Source organism: Canis lupus, chromosome 30, assembly GCF_003254725.2.
Source record: "Canis lupus dingo isolate Sandy chromosome 30, ASM325472v2, whole genome shotgun sequence".
NCBI lineage: Eukaryota > Metazoa > Chordata > Mammalia > Carnivora > Canidae > Canis > Canis lupus.
The window spans coordinates 31,814,667-31,835,094 of NC_064272.1; the positions used below are offsets into that span (position 1 = coordinate 31,814,667).

General features: G+C 41.8%; 1 protein-coding gene and 1 long non-coding RNA gene across 14 annotated transcripts in view; one reads left to right on the plus strand and one right to left on the minus strand.

Annotated features, from left to right (window-relative positions):
* Nucleotides 1–20,428, plus strand: part of IQCH (IQ motif containing H) — a 214,018-nt gene that overhangs the window by 159,692 nt on the left and 33,898 nt on the right. For 10 of the 13 annotated variants that reach the window (XM_025472384.3, XM_035708685.2, XM_049104104.1 and 7 more), the window contains one exon: nt 13,247–13,417. The exons of 1 other annotated variant lie outside the window; for it this stretch is intronic. In XM_025472384.3, coding sequence (XP_025328169.1) covers nt 13,247–13,417 — 171 coding nt within the window. Of the gene's footprint in view, nt 1–582; nt 700–13,246; nt 13,418–15,496; nt 16,341–20,428 lie in introns of those variants that run through there. 2 more of the 13 variants (XM_025472385.3, XM_035708688.2) reach the window with 2 other exon arrangements.
* The window catches only part of LOC112675708 (uncharacterized), an 88,998-nt gene that overhangs the window by 28,314 nt on the left and 40,256 nt on the right, over nt 1–20,428 (minus strand). The window lies entirely within an intron of this gene.

Sequence of the window (20,428 nt, forward strand, 5' to 3'; positions counted from 1 at the left end):
CAATCACTGAGCCATTCAGGTGACCCTCCCCTCCCCCACACACTGCTGTTTCTTTCATTTGCTAGAAGGTGAACCTAGAGACAAATGGTATCAGAGGAGGTCAGGTAGAAGCAGTCTCTGGGAGGAAGCTCTGTGGAACAGAGGCCTAACAGAGCAGCAGAGCTCTGACAGGTAAGCCAGGACTGAGGAACACTTATTCAGGTGAAACTACAGGGTGATTTGTCAGCAGCTACACAATTCAAATTTTTCCCAAGGCCCTAAAGCTCCACCCATACATATTTGGAAAGTGCCACAGGACTTTCATTGATCACAGGTAGGAACCTTGGCTTTCTGCCTACACTGAAGGACAGTATTTCTTTGTCTTCATACAGCTCCTCTATTATCAGCTCTCAAAGTGCTTTACAGACAAATAATGGGGACGGTGAGGCAGAAAGGTATTAAGTGGCTTGCCCAAAGTCCCATGGTAAATCACAGGCCTTCCTCTAGATTCAGAACCACCTATTAAGTGATGGAGCTTCTGGGTGTGACTGCTGGCATCATGGTGCTCTCTCACATCCTGCCAAGCATTTGTTTCCCTTCCAGGCAGAGAGAAATTTCCAAGACCAAGTACAGGAGAGAGAGTCTGGACTTCTGAGTATGGCAACCCTACATCATAATCCTAGTCCTGCTGCTTAGCTATGGAACTTGGCATGTTTCTGGGTTCTTTGAGCCTTCACTTCCACTTCTATAAAATGGTGATGTTAGTACCAACCTCACAAGGTGGTTGTGAGGATGATATAAGAAAATACCACAGTGCATTGTGCATGGTAGACCTTTAATATACATTAATTTCCCTTCTTTTTTTACTTTCCCCAGTCTCCCTCCTAAAGCCTATCCTCCACATGGTCAAATAGGCAGCTTTCTAAACACTGCTGCCATAAAAATAAAAAAATAAAAAAAATAAAAAAAGGTGGCGTATTGGCTTGATGGAGATGCTGAACCTTTCAAACGCCAGTCTATAGACAACAAAGGCAAAGTCATGGAATTCAGATTCAGCTTATAGGATAGCCAAATCTAAAAGGTTCCATGATGACAAACATGCTACCTGGCACTGAGTCCTTTCCTGTCACCAAATTAGTCAGGATGTATTGGATTATTAGATTAATTTGGGATGAAGAAGTGTCCTTGTGGAGCTCCAAGCCACAGAAGGCAGGCTGAGATGCTGGGAGGGCCCTGGAATGAACAAGAAGGGAAGGGAAGGGAAGGGGAGGGGAGGGGAGGGGAGGAGAGGGGAGGGGAGGGGAGGGGAGGGAAGGGAAAAAGGGAAGTGGACACATCTAGGACATGTTACGTGCCCACTTGCTTGACCAGCCTTGCCTCTCTTCTGGATTTGACCATAACTAGCCCTACTTGGTCCAGGAGCTGATACAAAATGAAGGCCGGCAGTGGGAGAACACAGAAGTGCACTGCATTTTGGAAAAGTGACACTGTCCTTAGAGCTAATTGAGTCTTTTTGACATAAACTAATGTATTATCCCTTCCGGACCACAACTGCTTATTGGGCCGAGGTATTCACCGTTACTGGGCACTATTTTGCTTTAGTGTATGAAGCAGATATTATTCACCCACATATGGAGAAGCTTTTTAAGGTAGACTTGAAAAACACCTCGGATACATTCAGAAGGCAGTTTGGAAGGTGGTTTATCACAGGTTTTCTCATTCAGTTGTTACTTACACACTAAACTAGATTCCAACAAGTAGCCACACAAGTTGTGCAGGCATCCTTCCAAGAATGGTCCTCCTGAAGACCAGGTTCTGTGTGTGCAGGTGTGTATAATAGCTTCACTGAGATATCCTTTACCGTACAGCTCACGCTTTAAAATGTGCACTGCCATAGTTTCTAAGTATATTCACAGAGTTATACCACCATTACCATTACCTAATTTTAGACAATTTCCCTTACCCCTTAAAAAACATGCTGAATCAATGAAAAATCATTTCCCATGCCTTCTTTTGCCCAGCCACGGGGAACCATTTTCTGCCTCTATGGATTTCCCCATTCTGGGCATTTCATATACATGGATCACACAGTAGGGATTCCTTTGTGACTGGCTTCTTTTACTTAACATAATGTTTTCAAGGTTCATCCATGTCACAGCAGATATCAGGATTTCGTTCCTTTTGAGGACTGAATAATATTCCATTGTATGGACATACCACATTTTGTCTATATATTCATCAGTTGATGGACATCTGGGTTGCTTCCACTTTTGACCAGTATGAATAATGCTGCTATGAACATTTGTGTACAAGTTGTTGTGTGAATACGTGTTTTCATCTCTCCTGGTTATACACCTAGGAGTAGACTGGATGAGTCATTTGGTAACTCTAAGTTTAACTTTTTGAGAAACTGCCAAACCATTTTGTAAACTGGCTGGGCCATTTTACAATCTCACTAGCAATGTATGGGGCTTCCAATTCCTCTGTATCTTTGCCTACACTTGTTACTGTCTTCTTTATTTCAGCCATCCTTACAGGTTTTACATCGTATCTTTCCTGTCTGTGGTGTTTTTTTTTTTTTTTAAATTGGAGTTCAATTGGCCAACATATAGCCATATATAGCATATATAGCATATCACCCAGTGCTCATCCTGTCAAGTGCCCCCCTCAGTGCCCATCACCCAGTCACCCCAACCCCCAGCCCACCTCCCTTTCCACTACCCCTTGTTCGTCTCCCAGAGTTAGGAGTCTCTCATGTTCTGTCATCCTCAATGATATTTTTACTCAATTTCTCTCCTTTCCCCTTTATTCCCTTTTACTATTTTTTATATTCCCCAAATGAATGAGACCATATAATGTTTGTCCTTCTCCAATTGACTTATTTCACTCATCATAATACCCTCCAGTTCTGTCCACATCAAAGCAGATGGTAGGTATTCATCATTTCTAATGACTGAGTAATATTCCATTGTATGTATAGACCACAGCTTCTTTATCCATTCATCTTTCAATGGACACCGAGGCTCCTTCCACAGTTTGCCTATTGTGGACATTGCTGCTATAAACATCGGGGTGCAGGTGTCCCAACGTTTCACTGCATCTGTATCTTTGGGGTAAATCCTCAGCAGTGCAATTGCTGGGTCGTAGGGCAGTTCTTTTTTTTATTTTATTTATTTATGAGAGAGAGAGAGGCAAAGACACGGGCTGGAAGGAGAACCAGGCTGCATGCAGGCAGCCGGATGTGGGACTCAATCCCGGGACTCCAGGACCATGCCCGGGCCAAAGGCAGGTGCTAAACCGCTGAGCCACCGGGGCTGCCCGGCAGTTCTATTTTTAACTCTCTGAGGAATCTCCACACAGTTTTCCAGAGTGGCTGTACCAGTTCACATTCCCACTGACAGTGCAAGAGAGTTCCTCTTTCTCCACATCCTCTCCAACATTTGTTGTTTTGTTGTGTTGTTTCCTGTCTTGTTAATTTTCCCCATTCTCACTGGTGTGAGGTGGTATCTCATTGTGGTTTTGATTTGTATTTCCCTGATGGTCAGTGATGAGGAGCATGTTCTCATGTGCTTGTTGGCCATGTCTCTGTCTTTCTCTGTGAAATTTCTGTTCATGTCTTTTGCCCATTTCATGATTGGATTGTTTCTTTGCTGTTGAGTTTAATAAATTCTTTATAGATCTTGGATACTAGCCCTTTATCTGATATGTCATTTGCAAATATCTTCTCCCATTCTGTAGGTTGTCTTTTAGTTTTGTTGACGGTTTCTTTTGCTGTGCAGAAGCTTTTTATCTTGATTAAGTCCCAATAATTCATTTTTGCTTTTGTTTCCCTTGCCTTCATAGATGTATCTTGCAAGAAGGTGCTGTGGCCAAGTTCAAAAAGGATGTTGCCTGTGTTCTCCTCTAGGATTTTGATGGATTCTTGTCTCACATTTAGATCTTTCATCCATTTTGAGTTTATCTTTGTGTCTGGTGTAAGAGAGTGGTCTAGTTTCATTCTTCTGCATGTGGATGTCCAATTTTCCCAGCACCATTTATTGAAGAGACTGTCTTTTTTCCAGTGGATAGTCTTTCCTGCTTTGTCGAATATTAGTTGACCATAGAGTCGAGGCCATTTCTGGATTCTCTATTCTGTTCCATTGATCTATGTGTCTGTTTTTGTGCCAGTCTCCTATCTGTTTTAAAGGGAAGATTTTTTTCCCTTGTGTTATTTATTATTGAGTAACCCAACAAAGATTTATTGTGCACTTATATTGAGAGTGCTGTGCTAGGTATGTAGGATGCAGGATGCAGATATGAGTAAGATGAGTCCCTGTTCTCAGTCTAATTTTCCTCTCTAGGAATTTCCCAAATGTAAAAAAGCTTGCCTTGGACTTGAATTCAAGAGCTCTGAGCTCTGATCTGAACTCTGCTCCTGACCAGGTGTCTTCCCCTCCTGCAGCCTCAAGCCTAGGGTTTGACAGGGCTGGACTAGACGAAGTCCAAGGCCATAGCTCTGACTGCCTGTGTTTCTTGCCTACATATTCTTCAGGTTGTTCCTTAGAAAAAATTCTGACTTACTGCACATGTCAAGGAAACTGGGAAAGATAGGAAAACTCTACTGCCAACTCATTGCCCTGATGTGTCTAGCACTCATCCCCATCTCACTTTGCATGACAGCTTTCAGTTTCCACAGTGAGAGCTACAGAGCTCTCATTTGTGAAATTTGAAAATGCACACACAATGCCTTTTGGAGATTATTTGTAGTAACTTTAAAGGAATACTTCTCAACTAAGCAAATCATTCACCAGCCCTGACATTTATAGTGTGAAAATTAAAGGAGGAGAATAACTATCTACAGTATGAGATTATTATATTGAATTGCCATGGAAGAAGCATATACAATTACTAGTCCTGAAACCTGTAATAGGTTACAAAAATTGGGTTTTTGTGTTTATTATAGCTTAGTTTCTAATGTCAAAATAAGAAAATGACCTTCTAAAAATTCATGATAAAAAAGTACGGAAATATTTTAAAAAGAAAAAGAAATGAGTATGTACTTCTATATCTTAATACAAATAATATTAGTTAGGCCATTAGTATTGAAAGTAACAGATAGAGGATCATAAATGTATAGAAGTGGTGGAAGTAACTTGGAAAAGGAAGCAGAAAAGGCAAGAGTATATTAAAATGTTTGTGGGGTGTTTTTTTTTAACAAAAGTGAAAAACATCAAGAAAGCTGTGATGGTGCAGGTTTAAATATAATATTTTTCATCTTGGATCTCCAAACTAATTTTGAATATAGTTCCTGAACACCCTGAAAGAACTTGTCACAGAAAAGCCTCTGGCACTACAAAGAAACTAGACTGCTAATGCTGGGGACTAGATGTCATGGCAAGAGCCAGACCAGAACTCGGGAAATTCAGGCTTTGGTCCCAGATCTTCCACTGACCCAGGTACCTGAGTCAGTCTGTTCATCTCCCAAAGTCTCATCCATAAAATGGGGATGTGGGAATGATGGAGGTCATTTTAGGTCTGTGGGACAGAATTGTTTGAGACCTCTCCAGGCTCTGAGTATTTTTGGTCTTGGAGAGCCCGTCACTGTAGATCATATTAAATGTATTAAAATGCGGGCTCGGGCAGCCTGGGTGGCTCAGCGGTTGAGCGCCTGCCCAGGGTGTGATCCTGGAGACGGGGGATCGCGTCCCACGTCTCCCTGCATGGAGCCTGCTTCTCCCTCTGCCTCTTTCTCTCTCTCTCTCTCTCTCTCTCTCTCTCTCTCTCTCTGTGTGTGTGTGTGTGTGTGTGTCTTTCATGAAAAAATAAAATCTTTAAATAAATAATAAATAAAATGCGGTCTCATAGAATAGGATTTAGATATAACTGTATGAGTTTTATTGCATTTAAGAATTGTGCCAAATTTTGTTGATATTTTAAAAACATTTATTGTTATTTTGTAGTTTTCGTTTTATGTTTGGGATCGAGTAACATTTTTTTTTTCAGAATCTAATATTTTGAAGGCCTTTGAAAATAATGGAGGCCATAAGCCGGCCAATGGGCTAAGTGGCAGGGCCCAGATTTTTCTGCTGCCTCTGGTCTCACAGACTCCAAAGGCCCAAGATAAGGCAGTGTCCAGGGTGGGTGGTACAGAAATTGGATGCTGTAGTTGCTTGGAGACAGCCTCGTCAAGCCGTGGTTTAAATCGTGGCCAGAAGGACAAATATGATCAATAGGGACAGAGAGGAAGGCCTCCACGATGAATACTAAGAGTCTCAATTGTTGATCAGGGCCCCAGGGTGACTGCCCCATATGGGGCAACTGCCATTCTCCCTAGCCTCTCCAAGAGACCGGGCCATCCCAACAGCTGCCACTAGGTGGCAACATTCCAAGATGCTGCAGTCCCCTCGGCCTTCCTATTCATTTTTTAAATATAATACAAACAATTCTTACCAAATATCACAATCACATTAATATTTTACCAGCTGAAAATTCTTACAGTGCAGTGTACCAATTCTTTAAAATTAAGTATCATGTATGTTGTTTACCACAATGGGGAGCTCAGTGCTGTCTGCTGATGGTCAGCATGGGAAGAGATATCACTTAGTAGCTGCCTAAGACAAAACATTCTCTGCATAATTGCCAGGATTGTAGAGCCTGTTTTTAATAGCTTCTGAGAAGAGGTAAAAAGTGTTCCCAATCTCTGAGAAGCAGGCAAAAAACACTGAAGTCAAGAGCCAAGGAAGTGAGTCCTTATGTCTGCCCCAGACTGCTCCTGGCAGACAAAGGGGAAAAGTCAGAGTCCAGATAGATTTGTGTCTGCCAGATCCCAAAATTAATAGACTCACATAGTTTCTCTCTTGTAGTTACTGTATCCTCACAATACCCCTCACAGATAGAGATCATTACAGATAGGTCTGTGTTAACATACAAGGAAACTGTGGCCACGTAGCAAAGGGCCAGCCCAACACTCCCAATAACTCTGGTCCAGGGCTCTTGCCATTCCAGTGAAGCCACTTGCACCCTCAAGGCATAGGCCCCTCCAGTCTCCACTACCCTCAAGCTGCAGTCACTTCTTTCCCCTACCAACCTGCCTCTATCTTTCTCAACCTTATTTCATCTTTGGCCTAAACATGGTGAGAAGCATGTCCCCTAGGGAAGGCTCCGTGTCCTTAAGTCATGTAGACAAAGGTCTGTAGACCTTTCCTCTCCCCAAACAAGGAGGGCCTTCTCAAGCCCAAGGCCCAAAAGTGACAGCAGAGAAAAAGATGCCTCCCTACCAGAGCCTGATTCTGCTTTGTCCCTATACCCTGGCCAAGCACATCCTCCTGATTTTACAGTTGAGAAGGTCCAAAAGGTACCTGAGATCTCATCCCATCCTCTAGAATGTCGTTCAACCAAAGCATCTCAAACTCAGCATGCCCAAACCTGAAATCTTGATTTTACCCTTGAAACTTCTTCTAGCAGTCTAACCCACTTAGTACATAGTAATTCCATCCTTTCATTTTCTCAGGGCAAAAGTCTTGAAGAAATCCTTTCACACCCTGCATCCAACCCATCAACAAAGTCCTTTAGGTTGCAATTTTGAAATGTATCTATAATATGACTTTTCCCATCCTCTACTATTACCATGTGGCCCAGCTATCACCACATCTCACCCAGATTATTTCAATGGCCTCCTAAGTGGCCTCCCTGTTTCCATCCTCGACCCCTTGTGGTCTCTTCTCTCCTCTACAACCAGAGTAACCCCTTAAAATTAGAAGTTAGATCATGTCATGCCAATGGAATTTGGCCTCCAAAGTGGTAAGGCCTTGGCTCTGTATTTAGCCAAACCAGTAACGACAGAAGGAACCTTGACTTAACCCGTGCCTGTGTGACCAGCAAACAGAGAGGCTGGGCAAGTGGCCTGGCCTCTCTACCTAGCCATAACTATTAGGACCCATGGGTCTGACATAGAGTTTGGTCTCACTGTAGAAAGTGCCCAATGGTGGATTTCCTGTCATGTTGGGACTACATGAGAGGTGATGCACTTGTCCTTTAACCAAGACAGGCTACTGAGGAGGGTAAGGTTGTATCAAATTTTGCTCTAAAGGCCTAATACCATACCTATGATAGGTGAATTTTCAGTGCTTCATCTCCAATTTGCCTTCACTGGAGAATCTAAATTTCAAAAAATTCTCTACAGGGTAATAAATCTTCACAATTCCCAGTCAGCCTCATAGATGCACCTGGACTCAGTCCTATACCTACCCAGAAGCCCATAAGAGAAGGTTGGCAAGATCAAACTCTCTGCTACAAAAACTTTATTTGCAAGCAGAGGCAGTCACAAAATATGAGTCTGAGTACATGTGCCTGCATCTGCAGGGCCTGCCACCCATCCACCGTGCCTGTCACAGGAGAGAAGCCAAAGAAGCTGGGCAAGCAGGCAGCCATCACCTGCCTAGAACACTCAAGGCCGAAAGGACTCAATACTGTGCCTCTCTCCCATACCTTTCACATAGGAGCTTGTTATTACCATTTCATCCCAAAGCTCATGGTGCAAACAAGATGCAGAACCTGGGAAGGAGACAATTTTGGACAAGCTTGCCTCTGCCTATCTTCTGCTTCTCACATGCTTGTTTAAGGTCGATGAGGTCATCATAGTTTCCAGATTGCCTCCTGCCCTGTGTTCTGCAAGCTTTGCACAGTGCCTGTCAGAACAGCAGAGAGCTGGGAACCTCTGCAGTATCCCCCAACCACACCCCTACTCGCCCTGTCTCTTGCTGAACTTGCAACGGGCTTTTTTGCAATCAATCCTATAAAGATAGAATGTAAGCCACATGTAATTTTTCATTTTCTAGCAGCCTCGCTTAAAAATGTAACCAAATAAAACAAGAGTCTTAATGTGTTTTACTTAACCTTACATAACCAAAATATTATCATTTCAACATATAATCAGTATAAAATATTACTGATGACATATTTCACATTCTTTCTTACCTCCTCGGTCTTCAAAATCTGGCATTTTACATTTAGAGCACATCTCCATTTAAACCAGCCACATAAAAATATAAAATAAAATAAAATAAAATAAAATAAAATAAAATAAAATAAAATAAACCAGCCACATTTTAAGTGCTCAATAACCACAAGTGGCTAGTGACCACCCTATCAGATTGTGCACTCCAGAATATACATTAAAATCTACATATAATTGCACTTATTGCTAATATTCTGATAATATTAACCACTAGCTGTTAACATTTTTCACATCCTCATCTAGTCTTCTCTATGTATAATATTATTTTTGCAACGCTGAAGTCATGTTTCCTATATGACTTTATATCCTTCTCTTGCTATTTTTGTGTATCTTCCCACACCATCAAAAGTTATTCACAATCATTATCTTTAGTGATGACATCATAGACTATCCCATTCCTTGGATGTGTCAGAATCTTTTTAACCAATACCCAAATGTTGAACAACTGCAATTTTTCAATCTTACAAGTAATGCTGAGATGAATATTTCTGTGTTATATATTCTTTTTAAGGCCTTGATGCAAAAGCTCTAATCATTTTTAACAAAATGATTTTTACATCCACAGTAAGTCAAACTATTATCAACTAGTGATTTATGACTGGGAGCTGAGACACCCTTTCTCATCCCACACCTTTGATACCCTGGTCTGTAACCGAGGGCAAACTACTTTGCTCCATTTATAAAGTAAACTGATTGTATTAGATGATTTTTTAAGGGTCTTTCCAGTGCTAACCTTCAGTGATGTCTTTGCCTCATTGTCATAGCTAATCAATTAACCTGTCAAGCTAGTCATTAGAAGTCCTGCAAGTCAAGTCAAAGGCACTTCCTAACATTTAAAAATCCATCCACTTCTCTCCATCCCCACCCACAGTGCCTTTGTACAGGCTGTCATCACCGCTCATCTAAATTATGAGGGAGTATCTAGGGCAGAGAGAGATTAGGTTCTAAAGTTAACAATGAAATTCAAAATCAAGAATAGGATTAAATGAGGTATGTGGGAAAGCATGACCCCGGCACAGAGGAGATGCTCAATGCATATTTTCTACACTGGAATCTGAAACCAGCTTCAAGGGGGCCCACCTAGATCCTGTTCCTTAAAAGTTGGAGTGGCATTCACAGTGAAGCATCAGAGGTACTGATGTGCCCTGCTGTGAGCCAAGCCCTGCCCCAGATACAGGATGTGTGGGAAGACAAAGACTCAGCAGCTTCCCCTAAAGGACTGACAGTCTAGAGGGGAAAACAGGAACCCTTATACGCAAAACAAGCGTGCCTCAGGCAGTGTCTTCAATGGAAAAACCAGATGGAGAACAGAACAATTATCTGAGCAATTCAGGCAAGCCTTCTGTTGAGGAAAAGGCTTAACGAAATTTGTTCTACTATTTCTTTTGTGAACCACGGGTTTAGGGCAGTCTAGGGAAGCAAAAGTATGCTCTATAAGGAACAGAGTTCTGGCCCATCCTCCATGATCTTAGGCAAACCACGAAGCCACTCTAATCTCAGTATCTTCATTGGTCAAATGGAGGTCATGTAATCTAGCAATGAGTGACTTGCCCAAATCTAACCACCTACTGGACTGAGCTATTGTGAGGTGGAGTGCAACAATCACGAATTGGAAGAATGGTTATTAAGTGCGCGCAATCTAATAGCCATACAGGCAACTGAAAATGTCTCCTAAGATCCTACTCCTCAAAGAAATGTTTAGTAATCAAAAATAACGTTTGTATGAACTTTATCATTTGTAAGGCAATTTTAGGTGCATTTATTTTGTTTTCAAAGTCCTGTGTGGTAGGTATTATCATTTGCTCCTTTCACACTCAAGTATACTGATTGAGGGAGTTTAAATAACTTGGTCAAATTTACACTATTTGGAAAGGCCAGAATTAGGCTGACCCCTATGATTCTCACTCTTGCCCTACACTGTGCTGTCTTCCCATTAAAATCCTGATCACCACGAGTGCGCTTGTCGTGATGAGCACCAGGTGATGCATGGAAGCATTGAATCACTGTATTGTCCACCTGAAACTAAGTAACACTGTATGTGAACTATACTGGACTTAAGTTTTAAAAAATCCTTATCCTCAAGACATTAATATTATCAACATAAGTATTAATAATATTTGTTACGTACATTTCCCTTTAATCAAGGACATGAAAACATCAAAAGTGAAGCTCTAAAAAAAAAAAGTTCCTGACATGCAAGAATAGCAAGTTTACTTTCTCCTCTTAGGAAAAAGTAGCTGTCCCCATCTGATTTGCATTTTATGCCATACAGCAGGAAATATTTAAGTTGACAAATAGGATATTTACAACTGCAACAGATACTTGGCAGTTAGTTTTTAACAATTGTTGCAAATGTGATTTATTTGCTATTATAAAAGGGCATTACTGTGAGAATATGACTCCTGAAATTAGCTTCAGTTTAGCAAGGGGCCTTGACAGCTTGACCTCTTAATATCCTTATAATGATGCCATTTACATTCAATGCTTACTCAAGTCACTCACTGCTAGATTTGTTTGAGAGGAGTCCACTCTAGGGCAGATGTATTATGTATTTTAACATATAGAGTTGGTGTGTGGGGCACATGGAGGCCTTCTAAGAGGAAAAAATGTTTAATCAAGTCATCATGAAAATGTGTTCGTTTCCAACTTCCTACAGTGAAAACGCGTTACTGCTAATTACAGCATACTCCAGAAATACAATACTTCATGTTTTCTCCACAAGACACTTTCATGGCATGGATTATAGTAAACAAGTGCATGTTTTCATCCTCTGTAACTTTAGCTTTTAATGTGACTGGGAAACTAGTATAAAGTTAAGGAATAACTAGGCCCAGATTAGTGCTGTCTCTGCCAGCAGGGAATGGGAAAAGGATGGACTTGGAGCCAGAAAGAACTGGATTCAAATCCTAGCACTGCCACTTCCTGGCTGTGTGGAATTAGGTATCTCTTTGAACCTGTGTTTTTTCATCTATTTCATGGGATTGTTATTTTTTTAGGTTATTATAAAGATCTGAGATGTTTGGGAAGCACCTGGCAATTGGTAGTTACTTGACACACAAGAGCCAGTCACATTTGTTGCTTGTCAAAGCTTAGATGTCACCTTCTCCATGATGCGGTCCTGACTTCCCAAGACAAACTGTTTGTTCTTTCTGTTTCAGTAAAATTTTGTTCCATCCCTTTATTATACCACATATTACATTGTGCTGTAAATGACTGAATACATATGTATTTGTCTTCCCCTCCTTGATGGCAAGGCCTGTGCCCATCTACCTTTGACTCCAATAAGTAGCACAATTGCCTTGAACTTGCCTTCACTAGCCTTGAGCACTGAACTGAGTATGATTCCAGGGGTGCTCTGGATTCGGTGTGGGGGTGGATGGTGACAGGGGCAATTAAAAATGACAGTTTGCCCCAGAAGAGGGGAGATATAGCACATGATCCACTCTGCCATCGCCAGTTTATAGTAGATACTCAGTAAATATATGTCAAAGGAATTAATGGACAGACTTATCAAGTGGCTTAAAGTATTGCTCACATATGTCTATTTTTCAAAACATTATTATTATTATTTTGCATCACAGTATTCTAATCGCCCTGCTGTTCAGCTAGAGTGGATGTTCTCACAGTTCTCATTTCCCAGTTGAGGATACTGTGGCACTGTGGGGTGACAAAATGACTTTCCCACACTCATGACAAATGGGAGCAGCACTAAGACTTATAGGCCAGTCGTGATTTTCCCTAAAGTTTCATAGTGAGATTTCCTGGCACTGCTTTTTCTGAAATCAGAGCAAACTGACCTTTTATCCTATTCACTCCCTCTCTCCCCCTGTCTGCTCCTCTTTAGTTCCCCATCCTCTGAAGCTTCTGTCCGGTCTCATTGTTCTCAACAGAAAACATTGCACAACTGGGAAATTTGTACAGAGTAAGGACTGGCTGAGTCAAGACCAGTGTCATCTTTGTCCTCCTAGAAATGGCAAACCATAGGCAGAAGAATCAAAGCCCCCATGAGCCTTTTGGAATGGGGCAACTCCAACAGATTTCCTTGGCCAAGTGTTTTGATTTTTGTAATTTCTCCACAAGAACATTCAATCTTCTAAGTTAGAATCAGATTGGAGGCTCCATTCTTCAAGTTGAATGAAGTAGAAACAGAAGCAAAAACATCTACTCCACTCAGCTGTGTACTGGTGTAGTTGGGTCTGGTTAGGGTTGGTTAGGGCTTTCTCTCTGGGTCGTTGATCTCAACTTCACTTCTGTGGCTCCTGTTTTAATCAGGTGTGGGCAACAGGTCTCAGCCTCTCATACAGTGACCAGCTGGCCCTTACTCAGCTCACCTTATACCTGACCGACGGCCATCTGGATTGCAGTTTGAGCACCCTGAAAGTGCCCTGCTTTGTTCCCAAGAAAGAGAAGAAAATGAGCTGCCTTAATGCCCTCTCAGTACCGGTAAGCAACAGATGCTTCCTGATTCCCCATGGTGTTCAGGCCACTTCCTGAGCTCTGGCTATGTGCCTAACTCTTTGAGGATAGAGAGAAGAAAGAACCTCAGGCAAGTCACTTAGCCTCTCCAGAATGGGTTTCTGGAATACGAGTGTATTGGCCAGAGGAGAGGGGAGAAGGCATTCCAGAAAGGGAAGGCACCATGTTGAAGGGATGAAAGAGCATGAGTTTCTCCAACGGTGGGTCTATTGGGACATTTCCTCCATCTCTTCTCATCTTGCAGCCCTGGACAAGTTCTCCAACTACCAGAAACTCCTGACAAAACCCATTTTTTTCTACCTCTAATCTTGTTTTTGAGCTCCAGACTTCCAGATCCACCATTCTACAGAACTTCTCTAGAGTCTTCAGGGTCAGATTTGTCCCAAACTGCATTCATCATCTCTCCTCCCCCTGTACTTCCTCGTGGTGGGTCCTGCCAGAGGCTGATGGCACACCTCCACCACCACATCAGTCAATACCAACCTCAACTCTGACCCCTCCTCTCCCTCCACAGAGATACTTCCTTAGTTTTGCTCTTAAGATTCCCTGTCTCCTGTCCCTTCCCTCAGCCTAACCATACATATAGTCAAGATGGTCAAAGTGAAAAGTAAATCTGATCATGTTGCTCCCCTACTTATGATTTTGAAATGATTCCTGTCATCTGAAAATCCCAACTTCCCAGCTGGGTTAATAAGGGCCTTTATGATCTGCCTCTTTCTATGGCCCCTACCTCTCATCTCATCACTAGCCCCAATGCTACGGTGGCTGGGGCCAGAAGTCCTGGGGCTGGTTGAAGTTTACTAACCTTAGAACCCAGGGCAACAAAGTACAAAGTTCAAATCTCCATGGAAACAATGGGCTAGGTTGGTTTTGGGAAAGGAGAACAAGGGTCAAGTGGACCAGATGGCCCTTAGTGTACATGGACTATGAGAGCAGATAGGGGCTCTGGCTATAGCTGCTCTGACTACTGCCAGGGGGTTCCTTCCACCTCTCCTACGCAGTGGGCTTCACATCCCTTTTGGCAAATGAACATCTACTTGAGATGCTAATATATCAAATAGATAAAAGAGGAATTACAGTAGTTAATAGGACCACATTGGTGCCCTAGAGATACTTTTTGCAAAGCAGTATCTCCTGCCTCTCTGATGAGCCTCTTTGGGTCCAGGAGATGCTTCTGGATTTAAAGAACCCTTGTTTGACTCTCACCAGAGTGCCTAGGGTCACCTTCCTTGGCAGGAACCCAGCATACATTTGGAAGGGCAGTCTGGAGAGGGTACCAGATATTTTGGGGATCTCAGACAGCAGCCTCCTTCTCCTCAATCTACTTGTCCTATGAGGTACTCTTGCTCACAGGAATCCCCTTGATCTCTTTTTAAGAAGAGAAGCCAAGTTGGTCTCTCCCTCTCCCTTTGCCCCTTCTCCTGCTCGTGCACTCTCTCTCTCTAATAATTAATTAATTAATTAAAAAAAAATTTTTTAAGGTGGGGGGTGCCTGGGTGGCTCAGTCAGTTAAGGATCTGACTCTTGATTTCCACTCACATCATGATCTCAGAGTTGTGAGATTGAGCCCCATGTTGGGCTCCATGCAGGGCCTGGAACCTTCTTAAGATTCTCTCTTTCCCTCTCTCTCTGCCCCTCCTCCTACTTGCATGCTCTCTCTCTCAAATAAATAAATAAATCTTTAAAAAAAGAGAGAGAAAAAAAAGCAGAGTTGGACCGGAGAGGAGAAACAGGTCCCTTTTAATTATGTCCCAGGACATCGCTGAGAATCAACCAGGTCTAACTCCACCTGTGACCCCCATCCTCATCAAAGGGACCTACAGGACCCTAAGTTCAATGCTGGATGGAGGTACGGCAGTAAAACTTGAGCCTTGTGGCCTAACAAACCTAACTCCATGCCATTTCTAAAAGGAAGCTGGAAGCTTAGCATTCAATACAAGACTTTCCAAGACAATTTGCTACATTTAAGTATGTTGCTTCAGAAGGCTATAAGCAGTTGTTCTTTGAATTAGAAGCACTTTCCCATTTTCCCCATTTTGCCTATAGGTTTCAATCCTAGCTACAGGCAACATACGGGAATTCTCTTGTGATCAAGAGTCTTAAACACTTCTAGGAATTGCCTGCACTCAAGAGGGAAGCATTATGATCTTCAATAATTCAAATGTCTCTACAATCACTAAAGAAAAGCTACGCAAGTTTTCTGATGTGCAAATAAATTGAAAGTGCTTTTGGATTTAGAAAGATAAATGGTTGTTCTCACCCTGGTGCCACTGTGCATGTATGTGCTCCCATGCATGCATACACACAGGATAGGCCATTTTTTAAAAGCATCCATACTTGCACACACAATGCAATTTACAACCAAACTGAAGCTCCCTGAACAAGTGTGAACAGGCTGTGATGCCATCAGGTTTATAATCAGTCAGCTGACAGACCCCTTTGAAGACAGAAGAAAAAGGAAAGGTACTGACAACATACCCACAATGACAAAGAGACCACACTGGGAATAATGCCTACAAAATGCCTCTGGTTTGAGCCTATTCCTTTAAATAATATGCTATGCTGGGGGGAAGCAAAGACTATTCTGGGCTCTACAAAGAGCTGTTGTCCCAAATCAGAAACAGGTGGCAAAAAACTATCAGGTACAGCCAGTGAGGCCAGGTGCATGGGCTTCTGATCTAGTGTCCTCCACAATTACCACCTGAAGTCAGAAACCAGGTCAGATGAGTCCCAGACATGCATGTTTTAGAAAAGAAGTCACTTTTAACTTTTAATTAACATTCTATCAAAATGAGGATAAAGCATTACTCTTTTCAGTTGTTTTTACTCCTCTCTCTCTGTGGACCCTCTGCACCACAGGTGGGTGAGTGGCCAAAAGGGAACATATTTGCAAACATCTTAAAACAACCCTAGTAATTTATAAGCATTTTAACAGCACATGATCTGTAATGAATGATTAAGTAAAACCTTTTGTGTTAAATTATGATGTTAATAATGATTCTGTCTCCTGTAATTTATTATGAATTCTCAAATGCTTCGGGTTTGATTTTGATAGAATGCCACAACAACGGAGTTTATGTGATGACTTTATTTTTAGAACTCCTTCTTTGAAGGCACACATTTCCCCGCTACTGCTGCTACTGTAATTATGTACAAAACCAATCACTCATTAGAGTTAGGATACATTATCTTCCAGACAGATGAGGCTAAATAAGCAACACATTAATAATTCAGAGAGCAGTTCATTATGCATGTGGATGCCTGCTTCGTAACTGAAATAAGAACCTCATCAGCCTCTGCCAACCTTTAAACAATAGTTCTGTGTTATTGCGACCACATTCAAGTTTACGCTTGTTAAACTGCTACTTGGATTATTTTATCAAACATTCATTTATTTGTGGTCCCTTACTGCCGAGAACAGATTTTGGAAGCTCCTTTTTTAAGTTAATGATTTGAGCAATGGGTGTTATTAATTCTCAGAATATTATAAACATGATTAATTTTCAGGCAGAGATTTATTACATAAGGATTTCAACTATGTCAACTGAAATGTATCACTGTCAAAACAAGTATCATGGCGAAAATAGAATATGCTCTACACTTCAAGTGCTGGTGCTCAGAACTAAATCAATTTAAATTGTGGCTGAAGTAAAATTATATTCTCCAGTGAAAAGGAGTATTTCGAGCTTCCTTTATTTGGCTTGAAGCATTCTTGTTAGATTGTGATTTAGAAAGGTAGTTTAATAAGACTAGACTTCTACCAATAATATTTTCTCTTCTAGTTTTTCCCTGTTTTACTAGAAAAGGCTAGCCTCTAAAATGTCTACACATTCCAAATGTAACCAATGGGAATTTGGAGTGAAGAATACTGGTCTGAAAGTTACAGATCATGAATTCTGATCACTCTCTGCCTCAGTTTCCTCTTTTGTATAATAAAGGAGGTCTAAGTGAATGCCAAGGTCTCTCGAGGGATTTGATCTTATGGGGCCTATTAAATGGGGCTCTCTCTGTACCATGCCTAGCCCAGGTAGTCTCATGTACAGTGGGATGCTGAGGGCATCCTACTATCTCCTATAAGGGGACACAAGAAGGGCCCATCCCTACTCGCTGCAGCTTTTCATTAAAAGGGCTTTTTCTTGCAAAATATTTTAGAAAGAAGTAATATTGTGAGAAGTCACATCCTAAGTCCTCATCAGCCATTACCTCAGGTATCAGTTAATACTTTCCATGGGCACTAACTACAAGCAAACTCAGTAGATTTATTCAACACCTACACTGTGTCAGGTACCCTTCTAAGTACAGAGGATCTAAGGATAAGCAGCAAAGAGCTCCGAGTTTATCAAAAGACACAAACAGGCCAACAAATAACTGTAATACATATAATAACATAAAAGCATCCAAAATGTATTAAGCCTTTACTCCACACCAGGTATGTAACTAAGCACTTTACATGAATCTTTATACAACCCAATATGTTAGGCAGGGGCTGTTATAATGCTTACTTTTTTCTTTTACGAGAGAGCATGTGTGCAGGGAGGGAGAGAGAACCTTAAGCAGGCTCCACACCCAGCATGAGTTCAATGTGGCACTTGACCTGAGCTGAAATCAAGAGTCAGACACTTAATTGACTGAGCCCCCAGGCTGAGCCACTCAGGCTATTATACTCATTTTTATTTTTACTTATTTATTTTTAAAAAGATTTTATTTATTTATTCAACAGAAATATTTATTCAACTGAGCCACCCAGGCACCTCCAACACTCATTTTTACTTAAGAAGACTGAGGTTAAGAAATGTTAAGCAACTTATGGAAGGTCACTCAATAAGCACATGTGGTAGACAAGCCTGCCAGGCTTTAAAGCCTGTGTGTCTGACCACTGCTCTGTGCAACCTGCCTTGCACTGGCTGAGAGTCAGTAATTTGGCCCCAGAGTACAGTTTAAGCTTATCCCTAAAGAAGTCTCTGGTTAAGGCCAGAAAGAAAGCTCTTCTTCCAAAGGAGGCTTCATCTCCCCCTGTGATGAGGTTGTTTCCAGGCATACTGCCATTATACACTGGCTTCTAATTTGCTCTGGGTTAGGCCAAGACTCACACTGAATGGGCCAGATGGTCACGGAGGAGTCTTCCCATGTTGTAAAATCCCATTTAGGTTGTGATTTCCTCAGCAAACCTAAATGGATTTTATAGTATCAGTTGATTACCCAAGTCAACCTTTTAAAAAATATGTTTTCTATTTGCATAATGCTTTATCCTTCAAATAGGCATGAGCTTATTTGATCCCCATGATGACCACAAGGAACAGATAAGACAGGGATTATCATCCCCATTTTACAGATTAGGAAACTGAAGCTATGTAAAAGTAAGTAAGCTGCCCAAAGTCATAAAGGTAAGTAACTAGAAAAGCTCAGGTTTTCTGACTTAAGTCCCTTTCTGATGAAAAAGTTTGTTAGCTGGTTATTTTTTTTTTTTGTTAGCTGGTTTTTATTTTAAATAACTTACCTTATTTGTGAAATTATTTAGTTAACAAATGATAATAAGCACTAACATTTTTTGACTGCTTTCACTGTGCCAGATACTGTTCTAAGGTCTTTTTTTTAAGACTATTTGTTTATTCATGAGAGACACAAAGAGAGGCAGAGGCAGAAGCAGGCCCGATGTGGGACTTGATCCCCAGACCTGGGATCAGGCCCTGAGCCAAAGGCAGATGCCCAGATGCTAAGCCACCCAGGCATCCCTCTTCTAATGTCTTTAAATACTCATCTAATCCTCACCACAACATTGTCACACCTGTGCTATCGGGCTGAATAAAAGACAACCTTTGACTATCAATAGTTTTTTCCTGTAGAAACTATGGAGTTGGTTAAGTCTAAAAGAGTAAGTGTTCGTCTTCATTGGCATTATCATAACATATTTACTAAGCTCTTAAATTAAGCCAGGAATTTCACCAAATCAGGGATGCAAAGACATTTGACAAAGTCCCTGTCTTCAAGGAATTGAAAATAAATATAAAGTAGATAGCACATACACATGGAAAACCTCAAGGCCTCATGTCAGTGCCATTTGAGTGATGGCTCTTCAACCTGCTGCTGGAGTTCTTACGAGAAAGGACAGTGGACTGATGGGGACAGGGAACACTACTAGAAAGAAGGAACTTGGCCTTGCCTTATAGACTAGGGCAGTCACTAAGTGGCAAGAGGAAGGAGACTTCCCCAGCAGAAGAGACAAAGACTAAAGAGAGCCCATTGTCTGTTAGGAGCTAGCAATGAACCAGGTGGGGCGGGGCATAGAATTTGGGAAGGGGTAAGCAGGAGAAGTGGTTGGAGCAATCCCCCCGAGCCATGTGGGAGAGTCTGCACACCAAGTCAGGTGTCTGGATTTCATCTTGAAGGCAAAGAGGAGACACTGAAGAGTTCTGAGCACTGACCAGCCTGGGTCTGGGAAACAATCAATCTTGTAGTAATGCTTGGAATCCCAGGTACCATCGGGGAAACAAACAGCCTGGGAAATTACATTTAGTGGAGGTCCTAAATGCTCCAAGCCCAGTAGATGCTTCCAAAGAAAGGGCAATGACAACTATAGCCAAATGCTGTGCTAGATGCTTATTTAAGCCCCAAAAGTCAGACAAGTTAAATGACACCTTCAAGGTCAGTCAGGTTTTGAACCTCAGTTTTTCTGACTCTATCCACATAACTTTTTCACCCCAGAATTCTGTTTGTCTCCCTGCCTCCCAAGTAGGAAGGAGAAGCAGCTGTTCAGGCCATAAAGCTCTGGAGTAGGATGGCAATGGCAATGGAAAAGACACAGCTTAGAGATATACCAAATATCCTGGCTTTTCTTTCTGATTCTTTATGAATCCTAACCCCAGGCCTGGGAGGAGGGGGAACTGCAGTCTGTCTCTGTAGAGAGGAAGAAACCTCAGGATAGCCTGTCCTTATTTGTTGCCCAACAATACTAGACAGTGAGCTCTCTGCCTTGCTTTG